This window comes from Rhinoraja longicauda, chromosome 23, assembly GCF_053455715.1.
Source record: "Rhinoraja longicauda isolate Sanriku21f chromosome 23, sRhiLon1.1, whole genome shotgun sequence".
NCBI classification, from domain to species: domain Eukaryota; kingdom Metazoa; phylum Chordata; class Chondrichthyes; order Rajiformes; family Arhynchobatidae; genus Rhinoraja; species Rhinoraja longicauda.
The window spans coordinates 3,076,633-3,099,702 of NC_135975.1; the positions used below are offsets into that span (position 1 = coordinate 3,076,633).

At 45.9% G+C, this 23,070-nt stretch overlaps 1 protein-coding gene across 1 annotated transcript in view; it reads left to right on the forward strand.

Annotated features, from left to right (window-relative positions):
- Positions 1-22,781, forward strand: part of gata3 (GATA binding protein 3) — a 48,512-nt gene extending 25,731 nt beyond the window's left edge. The window contains exons 2-3 of the mRNA XM_078419382.1: positions 3,743-3,868; positions 20,425-22,781. Of these exons, the coding sequence (XP_078275508.1) occupies positions 3,743-3,868; positions 20,425-20,721 (423 nt within the window). The 3' untranslated portion in view covers positions 20,722-22,781. The remainder of the gene's footprint in view (positions 1-3,742; positions 3,869-20,424) is intronic.
- Positions 22,782-23,070: the final 289 nt, after the last annotated feature.

Below are 23,070 nucleotides of genomic sequence, written 5' to 3' on the forward strand. Positions count from 1 at the left end.
AATTCAGTCCCCTTGGTTATCATTAGGCCGCACTCAATCGCAGTGGATTGAATATAGTCCCAACAGTCGTGCTGACCAAACCCTCACAGTCCCTTTGTGCCTTTGTGAAAATGTTGATTTTGATGATTGTCCCCTGTTGGAATTCCAATCTTTCATAGCCTCGTTAAGATAGGAAAACTTTCGAGGGAGGGAAGTGTTTGGAGTGCATTTCTTTGGCAGCAGGCCTCTCCTCATTGTAGACTTACCCCCTCCGCTCCTGCTGTCTAATGTAAAAAGCTGACTTCCTAAGGAAGCGGACCGGATATCTGACGAGCTGAGATAACTCCTTTCTACAACAATATCACTTCCCGACCTCAAAACACAAAGGTGTTTGACCAAGAAATCAGGAGGAGTGGGGCAGGGGTTGGGGGGGCGCGGGGGGGGGGGGGGGGGGGGGGAGGGTGGATTGGAATGACTAAAGTTTGGTGCAGGAGTTTCGGGTAACAGTCCAAACAAGATCAGCTTGAAGACTATGTCATCAGCAGGAAAATATGTGGCACCTTAGTAGCCCTTGCTGTTCTGAATACTCAGTAGAATAACATGTAGTAAGAACCACTCAAGTCAGGGCATCTCTGAATTGAGTCCACTGCTTTTGTTATTCTTAAAAGTCCAATACGTGTTCTCACGGAAAGAAAATACTTTCACGTTCTGATCTTGGCAACGCAGCACAGATCAACAGGAGCAAGAATTAAGTGGGCTTCCCAAAATGGAAATTTGTATTATAGGTGGAGTTATTGAGTATTGGAAAGGCCGTAAGACGTATGAACGGAATTAGGCCATTCAGCCCATCGAGTCTACTCTGCCATTCAATCAAAGTCGATCTATTTCTCCCTCTCAAACCCATTCTCCTGCCTTCTCCCCATGACCTTTGCCTCCCTTCCTCACCAAGAACCTTTCAATCTCTGCCTTAAAAATGGCATGGGCTCCACTGCCGTCTGTGGCGATGAATTCATATTTCTTTGGAGGGAATGGGCAGGCAACATTTTGTGTCCCAGGATGTCACTTGCCCATACCCTGCTGTCCCGCTAAGTTCCTCCAATACTTTTCCCTTTTCTTCAAAACTTGCAGCACTTGTTTAAAGGTCCTGCCTTGGTGGGGCAAGAGTTGAGAGTCAAGAGTGTTTTATTGTCGTGTGTCCCAGATAGAGCAATGAAATTCCTTCTTGCAGCAACACAACACAATATGTAAACATAGTGCACTGTAAACAATATAATATGAGAGAGAGCGAGAGAAAAATTCAGTGTGTGTGTACATATACACATACTCACGAATACACGCATATATATAGATCATATATATATATATATATATATATCATACGCACGTACACGCACACACACACACATGCGTGCGCACATACATACACACACACGCGCACATACGTACACACAAAAAGACAAGCACAATAACAGTGCATGCAGTGGGGCGATGATGTGCAGAACAGTTAACAGGCCCAATTTAAGACAGGATGTTTTCCGTCCATTTAGAGATTTGTAATTGCAGCAAGGCCTTTCCAGACAGTATGTGCGTAGATTTAGTTTCCCATGAGCTTGGGTGTCTGTTTACAGTGTGTGGACTTTCTCCCAGAGCAGTCCGATTTTTGTTTTTAAAGAAAGGCTTCCAAAAGATGCCGACAGTTAAAGTCAATGGGAGAAAGAGGACGCACACTGTTTGCCTCAGAAACAATTTTGGAATATACAGACATATACATATATATCACAATCGCTCCACTCTTTAAAATCTCTACTTATCCTGTATCTGTACACAGTGGATGGCTCGATTGTAATCACGTATTGTCTTTCCGCTGTCTGGTTAGCACGCAGCAAAAAAGGTTTTCACTCTGCCTCGGGGCATGTGACAATAAACTAAACTCAACTCAAAACTGTCACGTCTCCCAGCAACTGAATCATAGAGTGATACAGAGTGGAAACAGGCCCTTCGGCCCAACTCGCCCACACTGACCCAACATGCCCCATCTGCACTCGACCCACCTTCCTGCGTTTGACCCATATCCCTCTAAACCTGCCCTATCCATCTACCTCTCAAAATGTTTCTTAAACATCGGGATTGTACCTGCTTCAAATACCTCCTCCGGCAGCTCCCACCACCCTATGTGTAAAAGAAAAAATGTACCCTTCAGATTCCTCTTAAATCTTCCCCCCCCCCTCACCTTAAACCAATGTCCTCTGATTCTTGATTTCCCCACTCTGGGCAAGAGACTCTGTGCATTTACCTTATCTAATCCTCTCATGATTTTGTACACCTCCATAAGATATGGGGAGATGGTAGGAACGGGGGTACTGATTGTGGATGATCAGCCGTGATCACGGTGAATGGCAGTGCTGGCTCGAAGGGCCGAATGGCCTACTCCTGCACCTATTGTCTATTGTCTATTATCCATCATTCTCCTGCACTCCAAGGAATAAAGTCCTAGCATGCACAACCTCCCCTAGTAGCTCAGACCCTCAAGTCCTGACAACATCTTGGTATATCTTCTCTGATGTTTTGAAGCAGTGGCCTTCTGCAGACTTGAAGTCAAGGAAAAGGGTCTCGACCTGAAACATCATCTGTCCACTCCCTTGGCAGATGCTGCCTGACCTGCTGAGTTTCCCCAGCACTTTATTTTCCTTTTAATCAAGATTCCAGCATCTTCTGTCTCTTGTGTCCACATAGAATCTCAAATCCCCTCTGCTATAACGGAAACAGGAAAGAAAAGTTGTGTTGATGCAAGGGAACTGGAGATGCTGTTTTATAAATAAAGACACAAAGTGCTGGAGTAATTCAGCAGGTCAGACAGCATCTCTGGAGAACATCGATCGGTGACGTTTCTGGTCAAGACCCTTCTTTAGACCCGAAGAAGGGTCTTCTTGGTTCTTGGTCCTCCAAAATATTCCAAATGGAATTTAAACTGGAGGCGGAGAAACTGGATGTTTCTCAACCTGAAACACCACCGATCCATGTTCTCCAGAGATGCTGTCTGAACTGTTGAGTCACTCCAGCAATTTGGAGAATTTGGAGAAAATAGTCTGAGTTTAAGTTTAGTTAATTGTCACGTGTACCAAGCTTTTGTTGCATGCCAAGGCAATACATTGATTACCATCGAGCCGTCCACAGTGTACAGATACATGATAAAGGGAATATCGTGAATAGATGGGTGATGTTTCGGGTCAGGACCGTTCTTCAGACTCACTGACAGTTATGTTTTCTGGAAATGTTATTTAGCGCAAGTTTAGTGCGGAAAGTGGAAATAAAACACGATGTTTATTGAAAGCACGGTTCAGTTTAGATTAAAGATACAGTGCAGGCCCTTCGGCCCACCGGGTCCACGCCGACCAGCGATCCCCACACACCAACACTACTCGACACACACTGGGGACAATTTACATTTATACCACGTCAATTAACCTACAAACGCGCACGTATTTGGAGTGGGGGAGGAAACCGAAGATCTCGGAGAAAACCAAAGTGATCATGAGGAGAACGTATAAACTACGTAGAGACAAGCAACGGTGGTCAGGGTCAAACCAGGGTCTCTGGCGCTGTAAGGCAGCAACTTTACCTCTGAGCCACTGTGCTGCCCAGTCCCAGCAATATGGACTTGGTTGATGGAGTGTGTTGTGTGTGCGTGCGTGTGTGCGTGCGTGTGTGCGTGCGTGTGCATGCGTGTGCTAAATGCTGAATCTGTTTTTGTTGTATTCTCCAGTCTGCAGCCAGGCGGGCAGGAACATCCTGTGCGAATTGTCAGACTTCCACCACCACTCTGTGGAGACGGAATGCAAATGGAGACCCCGTCTGCAATGCCTGCGGACTCTACTACAAACTTCACAATGTGAGTCTAACTCAGCAACTACGTTACCTGTAGACACAAAGAACTGCTGGTGCCGGCCAATACACGGAAAACATTTTAAGAAACATTTAGACAGGTACATGGATCAGACAGGTTTGGAGGGATATGGGCCGAACGCAGGCAGGTGGGACTAGTGTAGATTTGGACATGTTGGCCGGCGTGGGCAAGCTGGGCCAAACGTCCTGTTTCCACACTGTATCACTCTGTGACTCCAATGCAAAAAGACACAAAGTGCTGGAGTAATGGTGCAGCGGTAGAGTTGCTGCCTCACGGCGCCAGAGACCCGGGTTCCATCCACACTACGGGTGCTGTCTGTACGGAGTTTGTACGTTCTTCCCGTGACCTGAGTGGGTTTTTTCCGGGATCTCCAGCTTCCTCCCACACTTCAAAGACGTGCAGGTTTGTAGATTAATTGGCTTGGTATAAATATAAATTGTCCCTAGTGTGTGTAGGTTAGTGTAAGTGCGCGGAGATCGCTGGTCGGCGCGGACTCGGTGGGCCGAAGGGCCTGTTTCCACCCTCTTATTGCTCTGTGACGCCACATGTTCCCCTTATTTGTAAACCAGCATCTGCAGTTCTTGTGTCTACCCCTCCTTGTCTTTCGTGCCTCTGGATTGTATCTCTTGGGGGGGAGATGGGAGAGAATTCCTATCATCCACAGAGCAGTGGCCTGCAGATCGACAATACTTCAGACACCTCTGGAACGAGCTGCCAGAGGAGGTAGTTGAGGCAGGGACGATAATATACACGGATAGGACAGGTTTGGAGGGATATGGGCCAAACTCAGGCAGGTGGGACCAGTATAGATGGGGGCGTAGGAAGGAACTGCAGATGCTAGTTTAAACCGAAGATAGACGCAAAAAACGTCACCTATTACTTCTCTCCAGAGATGCTGCCTGTCCCGCTGAGTTACTCCAGCTTTTTGTGTCCATCTTTAGTGTAGATGGGGCAATCTTAGTCGGCATGGGCGTGCTGTGCTGAAGGGCCTGTATCTGTGCCGTATAATTCCATGACTCTAAAGCACTTGAGAGAATGGAAAGACAAGTAGATGTCAACACAAATTCAATATACGTCCCAGTTTTTGTTGTGCTATTGCCAATCTACTGAAAGACACGAGAGAGAGAGGCCGGGGAAGAGAAAACCTTATAATAAAAACATCATCTTTAACTCTATTAATATGCAAATTAATCCGTACAGAAGGAATGCATTTGGATAGAACTCGTGCCTTGCGATTGGAGAAACACCGCGCGTTAATGTTGTGGAATAAATTCAGTGAGTCAAAGTAGGCAAGCGATAACAAAAAATGAAATTGAAGGCAATTCAGTTGTAAATGAGCTGGAATTGAAGTGTGGAGCCAGTGTAATTGAGTCGGGTTGGTTGACGTGTTAATATAGTGCAACTTTTAATCAATTATTTTTTGGAATAGCGGTCGACAAAGGGGTGGAATCTCGTGCGAACGCAAGGTTTTTATAAAAAGAGAAAATAGAAATGGGAATGATAGCTTCCGGGTGTGAAGGGGGTTGGGGGGAGGAGGGTGGGGGGGTGTTTGTAGGGTGGTAGGTGAGATTGGTGTGAGAGAGAGAGAGAGACCACCTCCGTTGTTAGTTTATGGAGATGGATTTAGGATCTGGGGTAATTGTCTTGTGAGTGGCGCCACTCTAATTCAATCAATTAATCTTTACGGTCACAGCAGTGTGAACAGGCTTCATTCATCTGGTGTGCATTTCAGTCGGCCTGCCCATAAACGTTAGCCCATGGGGGCTTTTTCGAGTTGCTGACTTTTGGGGAGCTGCCTATCTCTGCTCTGACTTTAGACGTTAGGCTTTAGAGATAGAGCGCGGAAACAGGCCCTTTTCGACCCACCGGGTCCGTGCCGACCAGCGATCACCCCGTACGCTAGCACTACCCCCCCGCCACACACACACACACACACACACACACACACACACACACACACACACACACACACACACACACACACACACACACACACACACACACACACACACACACACACACACTAGGAACAATTTACAATTTTTTCTACCTAAGCCAATTGACCTACAAACGCCCGCATGTCTCTGGAGTGTGGGAGGAAACCGGAGCGCCCGGGGAAAAACCACGGGAGAACGTGCAAGCTCCGTGCAGGCAGCGGCCGTAGTCAGGATGGAACCCAGGTCTCTGGCGCCGTGAGGCAGCAACTCTACCGCTGTGGCGCCATCTGAAGAAGGGTCTCGACCCGAAACGTCACCCCTTCCTTCTCTCCCGAGATGCTGCCTGACCCACTGAGTTACTCCGGCATTTTGTGTCTGCCTTCGATTTAAACCAGCATCTGCAGTTTTTTCCTTCTGCGCTATCTTATTAGTTGTGAGAAAAGTTCAAAAGCCCTCTAGTGAAAACGATAATGATTAGCCTTTATTTATTAAAGTTCAGGCACTGTTATGGGAGTGCGGGTGGCTTCTACTGAGGGTCAGTAATTTTAAACAGATATGACTGAAATCTTCAAACTGAGCATTTCCACAGACAATGGTATTCCTCATATAAAGCAGAGATTGGAAGGAAGAGGCAATGAACTGCAGATGCTGGTTTAATACACAAAAGGACACAGAGTGCTGGAGTAACTCAGCGGGTCAGGCAGCATCTGTGGAGAACACGGATAGGTGACGTTTCACAGAGTGCTGGAGTAACTCAGCGGGTCAGGCAGCATCTCTGGAGAACATGGATAGGTGACGTTTCACAGAGTGCTGGAGTAACTCAGCGGGTCAGGCAGTATCTCTGGAGAACATGGATAGGTGACGTTTCGGGTCACCTGAGGACATTCTCGACCCTGACACTTCACCGGCCCGCTCATGTTCTCCACAGATGCTGCCTGACCCGCTGAGTTACTCCAGCACTCTGTGCCCTTTGGAAATTGATAGGTTTATGATTAGTGCGGGTGTCAAAGGTTGTAGGGAGAAGGCAGGAGAATGGGGTTGAGAGGGGAAATAGCTCAGCCATGATTGAATGGCAGAGGAGACTTGAAGGGCCGAATGGCCTAATTCAACCCCTACACCTTGTGGTTTAAGTAAAAATATATTTATCATATCATATATATACAGCCGGAAACAGGCCTTTTCGGCCCTCCAAGTCCGTGCCGCCCAGTGATCCCCGTACATTAACACTATCCTACACCCACTAGGATATCTGGAATTGTTCTGTGACACTGGGTTTGAGTTGAGAGGAAGTTATGTGATGTTTGTCAGTCATTCATGCTTTCAAATTATTTGATGTTATCCTCAATAATTTCCATTTCTTTCATCTATTTTGCGTTTTGACAGTGAAACTAGACAATAGCTCATTAAATCTATTCTTCGCTCTTATCACTGTCTAGATGGATATTGTGTATCTCAAGGCAAACTACTGTGAGATAAGAGTTTTGGCTCAAAGTACGATACTTTTATTTATATTAATGCTTCTTTGTACACGGGTGTTAAATAAATTGCTTAATGGTTATTTTAACAATAGCTGCCGAATATGCTTTGATTTTCGACGGTGATGGATTTGAATAGTTACTGTAATTAAAGTCCGCAAACAATCACACAGGTAAAATTTGTTGTTTGTTACTAATTATATCGCTGGGCTGGCACGGTAGAGTCGCTACCTTACGGCGCCAGAGACCCGGGTTCGATCCCGACTACGGGCGCTGTCTGTACGGAGTTTGTACGTTCTTCCCGTGACCTGCGTGGGTTTTCTCCGGGATCTCCGGTTTCCTCCCATACTCCAAAGACGTGCAGGTTTGTAGGTTAATTGGCTTCTGTATAAATTGTAAATTGTCCCCAGTGTGAAGGATATTGCCGGAGTACTGGGTGATGGATCGCTGGTCGGCGCGGACTCGGTGGACCGAAGGGTCTGTTTCTGTGCAGTATCTTTAAAGTCTAAAGTTAACGTAAAATTTTAAAAATATTTTTTAAATGATGCATTTGCTCAGCCCCGAGTTTGGTGCCCAAATACGAAGGATTTTAGGTACAAAAAGCTGGAGTAACTCAGCGGGTCAGGCAGCATCTCCGGAGAAAAGGAATAGATGACGTTTTGGGTTCAGGCTGAGGGTCAGGGGAAAGGGAAACAAGAGTTATAGACGGTGATGTAGAGAGATATATAACAAATGAATGAAAGATATGCAAAAATGTAACAATGATACAGGAAACAGGCCATTGTTAGCTGTTAGGATTTTAGTTGTTAATACATTGGAAGATAGTGTTGGCCGAGGAACAAATTGGTTATGTCAGGAAGTAATACGAGGAAGATTGTGGATGAGGATGGAAAGGGGGATTGATTTAGCAAAAGGAAGAAGTGAAAACTGCTTGCAAAGTTTAAAATGCATCAGATATTTTATGGGTAATGTTTTCCTTTTTTACATCATGATCAAGTTAAAGCACAGTCACGTGTATAGGAAGGAGCTGCAGATACTGCTTTACACTGAAGTTAGACACAAAATTCTGGAATATCTCGGCAGGTTAAGCAGCATCTCTGGAGAAAAGGAATAGGTGATGTTTTGGGTCGAGTCTGAAGAAGGGTCTTGACCCAAAACGTCACCTATTCCTTTTCTCTGGAGATTGCTGCCTGTCCCTCTGAGTTACTCCAGTTTTTTGTGTCCATCTTAAACTACAGGGGGGCACGGTAGCGCAGCGGTAGAGTTGCTGCTTTACAGCGAATGCAGCGCCGGAGACTCAGGTTCGATCCTGACTACGGGTGCTGCACTGTAAGGAGTTTGTACGTTCTCCCCGTGACCTGCGTGGGTTTTCTCCGAGATCTTCGGTTTCCTCCCACACTCCAAAGACGTACAGGTATGTAGGTTAATTGGCTAGGTAAAGGTAAAAATTGTCCCTAGTGGGTGTAGGATAGTGTTAATGTGCGGGGATCGCTGGGCGGCACGGACTTGGTGGGCCGAAAAGGCCTGTTTCCGGCTGTATATATATGATATGATATGATGATGATACAGCCATTGTGTATTAAGGTGTTCCATGTACAATTTGGAAAATCACAACTTTATACCAAAGATAGACACAAAGTGCTGGAGTAATTCAGAGGGTCAGGCATGAAGGACAGTTGGCACAGTGGTAAAGCTGCTGCCTTATAGCGCCAGAGACCCGGTTTCGTTCCGGAGTTTGTACGTTCTCCCCGTGACCACCTGTGTTTTCTCCAAGATCTTCGGTTTCCTCCCACATTCCAAAGACGTACAGGTTTGTAGGTTAATTGGCTTGGTGTAAATGTAAAATGTCCCTAGTGTTAATGTACGGAGGTCGGTGCGGGCCGAAGGTCCTGTTGCTGTGCTGTATCTCGCATTAACTTTGAGGCTTGGCCTGTGGGATTCAAAGTACAGTGGCCTCCGTAATGTTTGGGACAAAGACCCATCATTTATTTATTTGCCTCTGTACTCCACAATTTGAGATTTGTAATAGAAAAAAAATCACATGTGGATAAAGTGCACATTGTCAGATTTTAATAAAGGCCATTTTTATCCATATTGGTTTCACAATGTAGAAATTACAGCAGTGTTTATACATAGTCCCCCCATTTCAGGGCACCATAATGTTTGGGCCACAGCAATGTCATGTAAATGAAAGTAGTCTTGTTTAGTATTTTGTTGCATATCCTGTGCATGCAATGACTGCTTGAAGTCTGCGATTCATGGACATCACTAGTTGCTGGGTGTCTTCTCTGGTGATGCTCTGCCAGGCCTGTATTGCAGCCATCTTTAGCTTATGCTTGTTTTGGGGGCTAGTCCCTTTCAATTTTCCCTTCAGCATATAAAAGGCATGCTCAATTGGGTTCAGATCAGGTGATTGACTTGGCCACTCAAGAATTGACCATTTTTTAGCTTTGAAAAATCTCCTTTGTTGCTTTAGCAGTATGTTTGGGGTCATTGTCTTGCTGCAGAATGAACCCACGGCCAATGAGTTTTGAGGCATGTGTTTGAATTTGAGCAGATAGGATGTGTCTATACACTTCGGAATTCATTATGCTACTACCATCAGCAGTTGTATCATCAATGACGATAAGTGAGCCAGTACCTTCAGCAGCCATACATGCCCAGGCCATAACATTCCCACCACCGTGTTTCACAGGTGAGGTGGTATGCTTTGGATCTTGGGCAGTTCCTTCTCTCCTCCATACTTTGCTCTTGCCATCACTCTGATATAAGTTAATCTTCATCTCATCTGTCCACAAGACCTTTTTCCAGAACTGTGGTTGCTCTTTTAAGTACTTCTTGGCAAACTGTAACCTGGCCATCCTATTTTTGCAGCTAACCAGTGGTTTGCATCTTGCAGTGTAGCCTCTGTATTTCTGTTCATGAAGTCTTCTACGGACAGTGGTCATTGACAAATCCACACCTGACTCCTGAAGAGTGTTTCTGATCTGTCGGACAGGTGTTTGGGGATTTTTCTTTATTATAGAGAGAATTCTTTTGTCATCAGCTGTGGAGGTCTTCCTTGGCCTGCCAGTCCCTTTGCGATTAGTAAGTTCACCAGTGCTCTGTTACTTCTTAATGATGTTCCAAACAGTTGATTTTGGTAAGCCTAAGGTTTGGCTGATGTCCCTAACAGTTTTATTCTTGTTTCTCGATCTCATAATGGCTTCGTTGACTTTCATTGGCACAACTTTGGTCCTCATGTTGATAAACAGTAAGAAAAGTTTCCAAAGGCGATAGAAAGACTGGAGGAAAGACTAGGTGCTGAGAGCTCTCTTATACCTGCATTAAGGAGGCAATTAAACACACCTGAGCAATTACAAACACCTGTGAAGCCATGTGTCCCAAACATTATGGTGCCCTAAAAATGGGGGAACTATGTATAAACACAGCTATAATTTCTACATGGTGAAACCAAAATGTATTAAAAAAGGCCTTTTTATAAAATCTGACAATGTGCACTTTAAACACATGTGATTTTTCTCTATTACAAATCTCAAATTGTGGAGGACAGAGGCAAATAAATAAATGATTGGTCTTTGTCCCAAACATTATGGAGGGCACTGTACTTGTGTGATTAGCTTCTTTGGAACGTTATGGTTGTTAACTTGCTCAAGTAACAAGTTCTATGGCACTTGTTCATTTACTGCTTTCAAGCTTGTGGTTCTGGATCCATTGGAGTTAATTCCTAGCTTGACGTCATTAGTAAACCAAGTTGGGGAGCAACTTTGGAAGTACAGGGGGCATTGCTTGCAGGGAAATGCATTTTTATTGCCATCAGTGAGATGTTTTTTTCCCCACGATTAACTAACATTCCCCATGGCAAATGTTTAGTTTGGAGATACAGAGGGGAAACAGCTCTTAAGGGTAGCGGAGTCAGGGGGTATGGGGAGAAGGCAGGAACGGGGTACTGATTGAGAATGATCAGCCATGATCACATTGAATGGCGGTGTTGGCTCGAAGGGCCGAATGGCCTCCTCCTGCACCTATTGTCTATTGTCTATTGTCATGGCTGTCTTCTACTTTGGAGTTGGGGGAATCTCGGTGAGCGATGGAATGAACCTTTTGAGTTAGCTGGTGGCGCAGCGTTAGAGCTGCTGCCTCACAGCGCCAGAGACCCAGTTTCCATCCTGACTATGGGTGCTTGTCTGTACAGAGTTCGTACGTTCTCCCTGTCAGTGTGTGGGTTTTCTCCGGGTGCTCCGGTTTCCTCCCACACTCCAAATACGTACAGGTTTGTAGGTTAAAATCGCGTTGGTAAAATGTTAAATTCTCCCTAGTGTGTGTAGGATAGTGCTGGTGTACTGGGTGATCGCTGGACGGTGCGGACTCGGTAGGCCGAAGGGCCTGTTAGTTTGCTGTATCGCTAATGTCTAAATCTCCTTTAAACTTGGCCTCTTCCCTCTGGTCTTAGCCATTTCCCTTGGAAAAAGGTTCTGACTGTCGACCCTGTCTGCCGCTCATAATTTCACATACTTCTCTGCCCTCCTAGTAATATTAAACCAGGGGCCACACACAGTCTAAGAATAAAGGGGAGGCCATTTAAAACTGAGACGAGAAAAAACTTTTTCACCCAGAGAGTGGTGAATTTGTGGAATTCTCTGCCACAGAAGGCAGTGGAGGCCGATTCACTGGATGAATTGAAAAGAGAGCTAGATAGAGCTCTGGGGGCTAGAGGGAATCTTATCGAAACATATAAGATTATTAAGGGGTTGGACACGTTAGAGGCAGGAAACATGTTCCCAATGTTGGGGGAGTTCAGGGGCCACAGTTTAAGAATAAGGGGTAGGCCATTTAGAACGGAGATGAGGAAAAACTTTTTCAGTCGGAGAGTTGTAAATCTGTGGAATTCTCTGCCTCAGAAGGCAGTGGAGGCCAATTCTCTGAATGCATTCAAGAGAGAGCTAGTTAGAGCTCTTAAGGATAGCGGAGTATGGGGAGAAGGCAGGAACGGGGTACTAATTGAGAATGATCAGCCATGATCACATTGAATGGCGGTGCTGGCTCGAAGGGCCGAATGGCCTACTCCTGCACCTATTGTCTATTGAAAGCAAGGGTTACTTCAAGTTAGCGAGGTCAATATTCAGACGGCTGGGTTGTAAGCTGCCCAAGCAAAATATGATGCAATGTTCCTCCTATCTGCGTGTGGCACTTAGCAGCAGGAGGGTAGTTGCTATTTTTGTCACACGTTTTTTCCCCTCTGCACTGTCAGCCATTTTCAAGGCAGTGGTTGGAATGAAGTCATCCTTGTGTGTGATCATTGAGAAATCCACCCCTCCTCCTCATTTCCACTCCACTCCCTCAAGGGGAAGTCCCTCTGGGTGAACCGAGGATTGGGGTTTTGTCTGTGATCTTCCAAGAGGTGCTGACAGGTTAGTTTAACTCATGCCTCATGCTCGGCACAGACGTCGTGGGCCGAAGGGCCTGTTCCAGTGCCGTACCACGTGAATGTTCTCAGGCACAACCTACCTGGTGCTACGGAGGGTCCCTTGAGCAAAGGGATGCCTGATCTCCCAGTGGCTCAGCACTTCAACTCCCCTCCCATTCCCAATCCGACCTTTCTGTCCTGGGCCTCCTCCATTGTCAGAGTGAGGCCCAGCGCAGATTGGTGGAACAGCGCCTCATATTTCGCTTGGGCAGCTTACACATGAACATTGACCTCTCCAACTTCAGATAGCCCTCGCTTTCCCTCTCTATCCCCTTCATCAGTTTGAAGAAGGGTCTTGACCTGAAACGTCACCCATCCCTCCTCTCCTGAGATGCTGCCTGTCCCGCTGAGTTACTCCAGCATCGTGTGTCTATCCTTGAGCAAAGGACCATCAGCCAGCGTATCTTTATATTAATAAGGGCACCTTTGGGCATAAAGTAGCACAGTAGCACAGTAGCACAGCGGTAGAGTTGATGCCTTACAGCGACGGCGACCCGGGTGCTGTCGGTACGGAGTTTGCACGTTTTCTCTGTGACCACCTAGGGATTCTCACACTCCAAAGACGTGCGGGTTTGTAAATTGGCTTCTGTAAATTGGACTTAGTGGGTAAGGATAGAACCGGCGTAAGGATTGCCGGTCGGCATGGACTAGTGAGCTGAAAGGCCTGTTTACACACTGTATCTCTAACCTAAACTATAATCTGGACTAAGTGCTGGAGTATCTCAGCGGGCCAGGCAGCATCTCTGAATCCATAGGTAGACACAAAATGCTGCAGTAACTCAGCGGGTCAGGCAGCATCTCGGGAGCGAAGGAATGGTTGACGTTTTGGGTCGAGACCCATTCCTTCTCTCCCGAGATGCTGCCTGACCCGCTGAGTTACTTCAGCACTCTGTGAAACGTCACCTATCCATGTTCTCCAGAGATGCTGCCTGACCCGCTGAGTTACTCCAGCACTCTGTGAAACGTCACCTATCCATGTTCTCCAGAGATGCTGCCTGACCCGCTGAGTTACTCCAACATTTTGTGTACACCTTCGATTTTAACCAGCCTCTACAGTTTTTTTTCCTGCCCATCGCTGGATCTATGTTATCCAGAGATGCATCCTAACCTTGCTGCCAAAAAAAACTAGTTACGACAAACTTTATTGCTTGGGTACCTAAAATTGGAGAATCTTGAGGTTCAGGCCCCATTCACTTAGTTTGTTAAAGAAAAGTCACTCAGAGCGGAATGCTTTGAAGTCACGACTATAAAGTCAACAACTAGGCTGTCTTACTCAGTTAACAGTCATCTACTGATGAGGGTGTGCAGCGTTTTACATCCACTCTGGATATAATGCAAACGAATTGCAGACGTTGCCCTCGGGGTGTGAAGTAGCAAAATAAAACGTGTTCTATGATCTTGCCTCAGTGTTACCGGCTACATTCACATCAGCACTTTAACCCTGTCATTCAGGTAACACTTGGTGTTATCGACATGTCTTTAGGGAGAGGTTGAGCAGGCTGGGACTCTATTCCTGGGAGCGCAGGAGGATGAGGGGGCTGATCTTATAGAGGTGTACAAAATCATGAGAGGAACAGATCGGGTAGACGCACAGAGTCTCTTGCTCAGAGTAGGGGAAATCGAGGACCAGAGAACATGGGTTTTAAGGTGAGGGGGGTGGAAAGATTTAATAGGAATCTGAGCGATAACTGTTTCACACAAAGGGTGGTGGGTGTATGGAACGAGCTGCCGGAGGATGTATTTGAGACAGGTACTATCGCAACGTTTAAGAAACATTGATGGACAAGACATGTTTAGCAGGATATGGGCCAAATGCGGGCAGGTGGGACTAGTGTAGATGGGCCAAATGTGGGCAGGTGGGACTAGTGTAGATGGGCCAAATGCTGGCAGGTGGGACTAGTGTAGATGGGCCAAATGTGGGCAGGTGGGACTAGTGTAGATGGGACACGTTGGCCAGCATGGGCAAGTTGGGCCGAAGGGTATATTTCCACGTTGTAAGAATCTATATTACTCTATGTCTCTGTGTAGATAATTCAGAGTCAGCCGTTTTATTACTTTGAAATTCTGTTTCTGAGGATTTATCAAATAAAGCCCTTTTAAAAAGTCACCTACAGTTTTAAGTTTTAGTTTTGGAGATACAGCGCGGTAACACTCTCTGGCCCAAGTCCGCACCCACCAGCGATCCCCGCACATGAACACTGTCCTACACACACGTGGGACAATTTTTACATTTATACCAAGCCAATTAACCTACAAACTTGTACGTCTTTGGAGTGTGGGAGGAAACCAGAGCACCCAGAGAAAACCCACATGGTCACTGGGAGGACGTACAAACTCCGTACAGACAGCACCCTTAGTCAGGATCGAACCCGGGACTATTGCGCTGTAAGGAGGCATCTCAAAGTTGTAAATCTGACCTAAGAGCAGGAAATGTAGAAACATGGAACTGCAGACGCTGGTTTGCAAGACAAGTTACTCAGCGGGTCAGGCAGCATCTCTGGAGCACATGGCCAGGTGACGTTTCGGGTCGGGACCCTTCTTCGGCCATTTGCAGGCTGTTGGGTGGTGAGGGAAGAAAGCAGGAAGAGAGAAACCACGAAATGTTGGAAACACTCAGCAGGTCAGGCAGCATCCGTGACGAGAGATATGCGGTTAATGTTTGAAACCTTTAGGAGCCAACAGTGGAGCAGCTGGTAGAGCTGCTGCCTCACAGCACCAGAGTCCAGGGTTCGATCCTGACCTCGGGTGCCATCTGTGTGTGGAGTTTGCACGCGCTCCCTGTGACCACAGGCGTTTTCTCCGGGTGCTCCGGTTTCCACCCACATCCCAAAGACGTGCGGGTTTGTAGGTGAATCGGCCCCTCTGTAAATTGCCCCCTAGTGTGTAGGGAGTGGATGAGGAAGTGGGAGAACATGGAACTAGTGCGAATGGTCGATCGATGGTCAGGGTGGACTCAGTGGACCGAAGAAGGGTCTCGACCCGAAACGTCACCCATTCCTTCTCTCCAGAGATGCTGCCTGACCTGCTGAGTTACTCCAGCATTTAGTGTCCACCTGGTGGGCCGAAGGGCCAGTTTGAGTTTAGTTTATTGTCACGTGTACCGACAAAAATCTTTTCATAGTGTGCTACCCAGTCAGCGGAAAGACTGTACACGATTACAGTCCAGCCGTTATGTTGAAAGACTGGAGCGACTAGGCTTGTATACACTGGAATTTAGAAGGATGAGAGGGGATCTTATCGAAACATATAAGATTATTAAGGGGTTGGACACGTTAGAGGCAGGAAACATGTTCCCAATGTTGGGGGAGTCCAGAACCAGGGGCCACAATTTAAGAATAAGGGGTAGGCCATTTAGAACGGAGATGAGGAAAAACTTTTTCAGTCAGAGAGTTGTGAATCTGTGGAATTCTCTGCCTCAGAAGGCAGTGGAGGCCAATTCTCTGAATGCATTCAAGAGAGAGCTACATAGAGCTCTTAAGGATAGCGGAGTCAGGGGGTATGGGGAGAAGGCAGGAACGGGGTACTGATTGAGAATGATCAGCCATGATCACATTGAATGGCTGTGCTAGCTCGAAGGGCCGAATGGCCTACTCCTGCACCTATTGTCTATTGTCCAGAGTGTACAGATACGTGATAAAGGGAATAAGTGAATAATGTTTAGTGCAAGATAAAGTCTGATCAAAGATCGACCATGTGGTATCTCTAAACAAAACTCAACTAAAAAAGTCAGAATTGTGGACGCAGTGCAGACGAAGGTACATAAGTGTGGAAACGCACACCTCCAGATTCAGGGACGGTTTCTTCCCGGCTGTTATCAGGCAATCTCAATCAGAGAGCAGTGCTGAACTACTATCTACCTCATTGGTGACCCTCGGTCTATCCTTGATCGGACTTTGCTGGCTTTACCTTGCACTAAAAGCTATTCCCCTTATGGTGTATCTGTACACTGTGGACGGCTCGATTGTAATCGTGTATTGTCTTTCCACTGACTGGTTAGCACGCAACTAAAAAGCTTTTCACTGTACCTTGGCGTACGTGACAATAACCTAACCTGAACTGTATAGAGTCGGCTATGACAAAGTTGTTTAAAAAGCCTTCTGCTTAATGTGCCTTTTGTTAGTTCCTCATCATTGTTATTGAGGGAAGTGTTTCAAATGTGCAATCACTTCCTGACATTTACCGCACAAACTATTATTGCTGTAGATATTTTTTTTAGAAGGCAGAATTGTCTCTCATTCTGCAGTTGCTAGCTCTCCTTTCAGAAAATCAGTTGTGCCAGCCAACCTTTGCTGCACGATGTTTTGTGAAGGTGTTAGTTTTCCACTTAAAAACCTGGTTGACAGCTGGCCGTTGAAACCACATTTATGTGTACAAAATCATGAGAGGAATAGATCGGGTAGCCGCACACAGTCTCTTGCCCAGAGTAGGGGAATCGAGGACCAGAGGGCATAGGTTTAAGGTGAAGGGGGAAAAGATTTAATAGGAATCTAAGGGGTAACCTTTTCACACAAAGGGTGGTGGGTGTGTGGAACGAGCTGCCGGAGGAGGTAGTCGAGATGCTGGGACTATCCCAACGTTTAAGAAACATTTAGAGTGGTACATGGACAGGACAGATGGAACCTGTTAAGGTGATGTTTCAGGTAGAGTCTGAAGAAGGGTCACGACCTGAAACGTCACCTATCCATGTTCTCCTGACCCGGCACTTTGTGTCCGTTTGTGTATTAAGCAGCAGCTGCAGTTTTTTGTTTCTTCATTTAATCAAATTGGTGTCATGAGTAGCTTTTGTGAGTTGGTTGTAAGGAAGGTGTGGGGAGGGCATGTTTCTTACCCAGAGGGTGGTGGGGGCCTGGAACGCGCTGCCAGGGGTGGTGGTTTTGGTGGAGCCAGAGATGATAGTGGTCTTTAAGAGGATTTTGGATGGGCACATGGACATGCAGGGAATGGGTGGATCATGTGCAGGCAGGGCAGATTAGTGCTGCACTGTGTTCTACAAGTAAAGGTTTTTTGCTTCTGATTCTGATTGGAATTCAGGTGTGTGTATTCATTACGTATGTGTGTGTCTGTGTTTGTGTGTGTGCGTGTGTGTATATGTGTGTATATATGTGTGTGCGTGGGTGTATATGTGTGTATGCATGTAAGAAGAAGAGTCTCGACCCGAAACGTCACCCATTCCTTCTCCAGAGATGCTGCCTGACCCGCTGAAATACTCCGGCATTTTGTGTCTATCTGTGGTTTAAATCAGCATCTGCAGTTCCTATATAAATGTATGTGTGTGTGCGTGTGTTTTTATATATACACACACACATATATATATACACACACACATATATGTTTTTATATAAAAACATATATATATGTGTGTGTATATAAAAGACGTGTATATCTATATTTGTGTGGGCGTCTGTGTATATCAATGTGTGTACATTTGTGTGGACGTGTGTGTGTATCTACATGTGTGTGTATCTACATGTGTGTGTACATTTGTGTTGACATGTGTGTGTCTGTGTATATTTATATGTGTGTGTACATTTGTGTGTGTGTGTGGTAGCCTGTGTGTGTGTGACTGTGTGTGTGTGTGACTGTGTGTGTGTGTGTGTGTGTGTGTGTGTGTGTGTGACTGTGTGGGTGTGTGAGACTGTGTGTGTGTGTGTGTGTGTGTGTGTGGTAGCCTGTGTGTGTGTGTGGTAGCCTGTGTGTGTGTTCATGAATGCCTGACAACAGCCCCGTTAAGTACAGCATTGAGTTCAGCATCTGGAGATGATTACCCTGCCACTACTAACCTACACAAACTGACAATCAAGAGCAGATCCTAAAAATAGCTGCATTTTTAGAGGTGCTAACTTTTCACACCACGCAGACTGAGGCCCCACTTGTTCTCTCCATTTAGTGGAAATAAAAAGATCTGCTGGCACTCTTTTGAAGAACATTCTCACCTGCTACCCTGGCCAATATTGGTCACTCAATCAATCCCATCAGAATATACGTACTGCTAGATGTGTGGGAAAGAAAACTGCAGATGCTGGTTTAAATCGAAGGTAGACACAAAATGCTGGAGCAACTCAGCGGGTCAGGCAGCATCTCTGGAGAGAAGGAATGGGTGACGTTTCGGGTCAAGATTCCTTCTCTCCAGAGATGCTGCCTGACCCGCTGAGTTACTCCAGCATTTTGTGTCTACCTTATATTTTCTGCTAACTGCTTGTAGAATCTGGCAGTGCACAGTTCAACTTAAATGTTCCTAATTCAACGATGGAACATGGTTCAAGTGTATGTTACTGGATGTTGCCACCCCGACTACTTGCCAGTGTCATCATCATCATCCGGAAACAGGCCTTTTCGGCCCACCAAGTCCGTGCCGCCCAGCGATCCCTGCACATTAACACTATCCTACACCCACTAGGGACAATTTTTACATTTACCCAGCCAATTTACCTACATACCTGTACGTCTTTGGAGTGTGGGAGGAAACCGAAGATCTCGGAGAAAACCCACGCAGGTCACGGGGAGAACGTACAAACTCCTTACAGTGCAGCACCCGTAGTCAGGATCGAACCTGAGTCTCCGGCGCTGTATTCGCTGTAAAGCAGCAACTCTACCGCTGCGCTATTAGAACAATATTTAGAGGATATCGCCTAGACTCGAGGGTCTGAGCTGCAGGGAGAGGTTGAGCAGACTGGGACTCTATTCCTTGGAGTGTAGGAGGATGAGGGGTGATCTTATAGAGGTGTACAAAATCATGACAGGAATAGATTGGGTAGATCTCTTGCCCAGAGTAGGGGATCCAAGAACCATAGGAGGGTGGAAGGATTTAATAGGAGCCTGAGGGGTAACTTTCTCACACAAAGGGTGGTGGGTGTATGGAACGAGCTGCCAGAGGAGGTAGTTGAAGGCAAGGACTATCACAGCATTTAAGAAACATTTAGATGGGTACATGGATAGGACATGTTTAGAGGGATATGGGACGAAACATTGGCAGATGGGACTAGTGTAGATAGGACATGTTGGCCGGTGTGGGCAAGTTGGGCCGATGGGCCTGTTTCCATGCTGTTTGACTCTATGACAGGTACATAACGTAACAACAGGCCCTTCGGCCCACAATGTCTGTGTCGAACATGGTCCCTGTTTCTCCACACTCGCGTACTTGATAGTTTTTAGTTTCAGTTTCGGGATGGAGCGCTGAAACGGGCCTTTCGGCCCATTGAGTCTGTGGCGACCAGCGATCCCTGCACACTGACACAGTCCAACACACACTGGGGATAATTTACAATTTTACCTTCGCCAATTAACCTGCAAGTCTTTGGAACGTGGAAGAAAACCGGAGCACCCGGAGAAACCCCACGCAGGTCACGGGGAGAACGTGCAAACTCTGTACAGATAGCACCCGCAGTTAGGATAGAACCCGGGTCTCTGGCGCTGTGAGGCAGCAACTTTACCGCTGCGCCACCTCTTTTGGAAGTGATGATGCGTTTGAGCATTTTGTGTCCGTCTTGAATCGATTTTTGTCATAGTGTGGGTAAGATGCAAGTAGGAATGTCATTGTTCCATCTCGGATATATAACAATAAGACACTCTTGGCTCTCGACTTTCAAGTAGGTGGCCTGGGGGGGGTGGAGAATGAAACTTTGCGACATGTTAACAAACGCCCTGCTCTCTTTAATCTTGCAGATCAACCGACCACTGACCATGAAGAAAGAAGGAATCCAGACCCGGAACCGGAAAATGTCCAGCAAATCCAAGAAGAGCAAAAAGACCCACGATGGCTTGGATGAGTTTTCTAAGAGCCTGATGGAAAAGGCGAGTTCATTCAGTCCGGCAGCCCTCTCGAGACACATGTCGCCCATCCACCACATGCCCCCCTTCAGCCACTCGGGCCACATGATCTCACCTACCCCCGTCCACCCTTCCTCCGGCCTCTCGTTCGGACCCCACCACCCTTCCAGTATGGTCAGTGCGATGGGCTAGAGAGACCCGGACTGCAACGCCAAGCCGCCATCTGGCGGAGTGCGTGTCCGCTCTGCACCGACATCTATCTTCCCCAGCGAGGGGAGGGGGGGGGGGGGGACTCCACACAAACCGCGAGCAACTTCAATCCTCTTCACCACGATAGGAAACCTCTGAGACCGACCGGGCGTCCATAGACTCGACTCCGATTAGCAAGCTTTACTGCAGGCCAGGGCTTCCCTAGGTATCACCCTTTAAGGACGTCCCTGCGAAAAATGGGTCGTCGAGCAGTTCATTTGTGAATACCCCATTGTAGACTCGTCACCTGATTATTTGTGAGACAGGATCTTGTGCTGTGAAAAAAAAAATCATTTTAAACGAGATGCCACCAACCCTCCCAACTTCCCTCCCACCTTTCAACACCGCCCCGAAAACTGCAAACCCAGATCCTGAAAAGACCCTGTGTGTGTTAAAGAAAAAAAAGAAAGAAAAAAAAAATCCATACAAGGAAGAATGGTCAACTGTGGGACTTCTTGTGTCTGTTTGACCTGCAATGGTCTCGAACATAGATGGACAAGGGTTTGAAGGTAGAGGCAGCAAAACTGACCAAAGAGAGCCAGATTCCTCTCCACGACGCCCATAACTGCCAGCCGACAACTCCCAAATCTCCCGCTCGTTGGAAGTGCTATCAGTTGAAGGCAATCAGCGTATATATTAAAACAAAAACACACGGATATTTCCCAGTGAAGAACTTTGGACGTCCATTGTTCCCCAGCTGAAATGCATTGTGAACAAGTTCCTGTGACAGTTGTTTGTAAGTAATTCAGACTACCAGAAGAAGACGAAGAAGAATTATTTCATCACACGCTGTAACAAGCTGGATGGTTGTAAACATTTATCGATTATAATTGCTAGTGGATTTAAGAAAAAAAAAACTGCTACGGTTTTGTTGGATAATTTTTTTTTTTTTTTAAAGAGAAAATAAACTAGACTTAATTTTGTTGATCTATTGCAATTCTGCTTGAGAGGGGTTTTAAACAATTTTTATGTTTTGGTTTGCTCATGTTTGGATGATTTCTGGCACCGCAGTGTCTGTTTTTGCTTGTCCACCTTACCACAACATTTCTGCCTTTGTGGTTGTACAGGAAATATAAAAAATTGCATGTTAGCACTATTGGTCTCAGAGTTGAGGCCTAGTGACAAAATACTGTGGTTCTGGTAATGTGTACCTCCTGTATGCTACAAGTTTTTTTTTCTCTCCTCGCTCTGCTGAGTTAAAGTGGTGTAAATGTCGACTCCTTCACATGAAAACTTTTTTTTTTTGATGAAGGGGGAGGGAATTTTAAAAAACCATCAGGAAAAAAAGAAACTTTGCTCTTCACACGAATTTTAACTGCTGCAGCCTATTTAAATAAAATGTGAATAAAAGATTTATTTACAAGCCCTTAAAAAGAAATCTTTTTTTTCCCTCTCTCTCTCCGCTTTCAATGTTCAATCTTTTCTACCTCAACCACATAGAAGTTAATTAAGGACTAAATAACTGTAAAAAGTCATTAAATTTGGCGCATCTGGGACTTAACGAGAGTGTAATTGGCCGCCCTTTTTAATAGCGTTTTGTCAGTGAACCACCCAAATTTCCTGATGGAGACATTGTGAGCCCTTGCCCACAGTGTGAAGCATGCACGTTATATAATAATAACCCCTTGTAGGCATCTTTTCTGTGGTTTTTTACACACGTCACCCCCATCTTTTCCTTTCCTTTTATCTCTTTTTTTTCGTTTGGTTGTAAAAGATAATTCCTGTCTTGTTCTTAATTGTTTTTTTTTTTCGAGGTACTGACAAAGCCAAAACTAAGGTGTGCAATATGACATAGACAACTGGCAACAAAGGCAAACATAGCAGGTTCTAAGTTATTTGTACAATTACGCAGTACCTTTTCAGATGTGGAGTTTTAAGGATACAGTATTTTTCTCTTTTTTTTTCTAGTAAAGTAAGTTATTGGTGAATAGATATTACATGAGCTGTTCCTATCCTTGTAAAGAATGGAATACTGTGCTACTTGCATTAATAAATGAACAGAAGAAGTGTACGCATTTTGTATCTCTTGTTTTGTGTGACGATCAGACCCTTCAAAGTCCATGGTTAACGTTGAATGAATCTGTGATTTGTGTAATGCGTGCGGGCAGGACAGACATTTGCATGGTTTTCTAAGTTGATAGTTTGTTTGCATTTTAAGTCTCACTTCCTGCACCCTACTTACATATTCGTAGATACGTTTAGTGTAGAGTCAGAGAGTCTTACAGCGTGGAAACAAGCCCTTCGGCCCAACCTGCCCACACCGGCCAACATGTCTTTAGTTTAGAGATACCG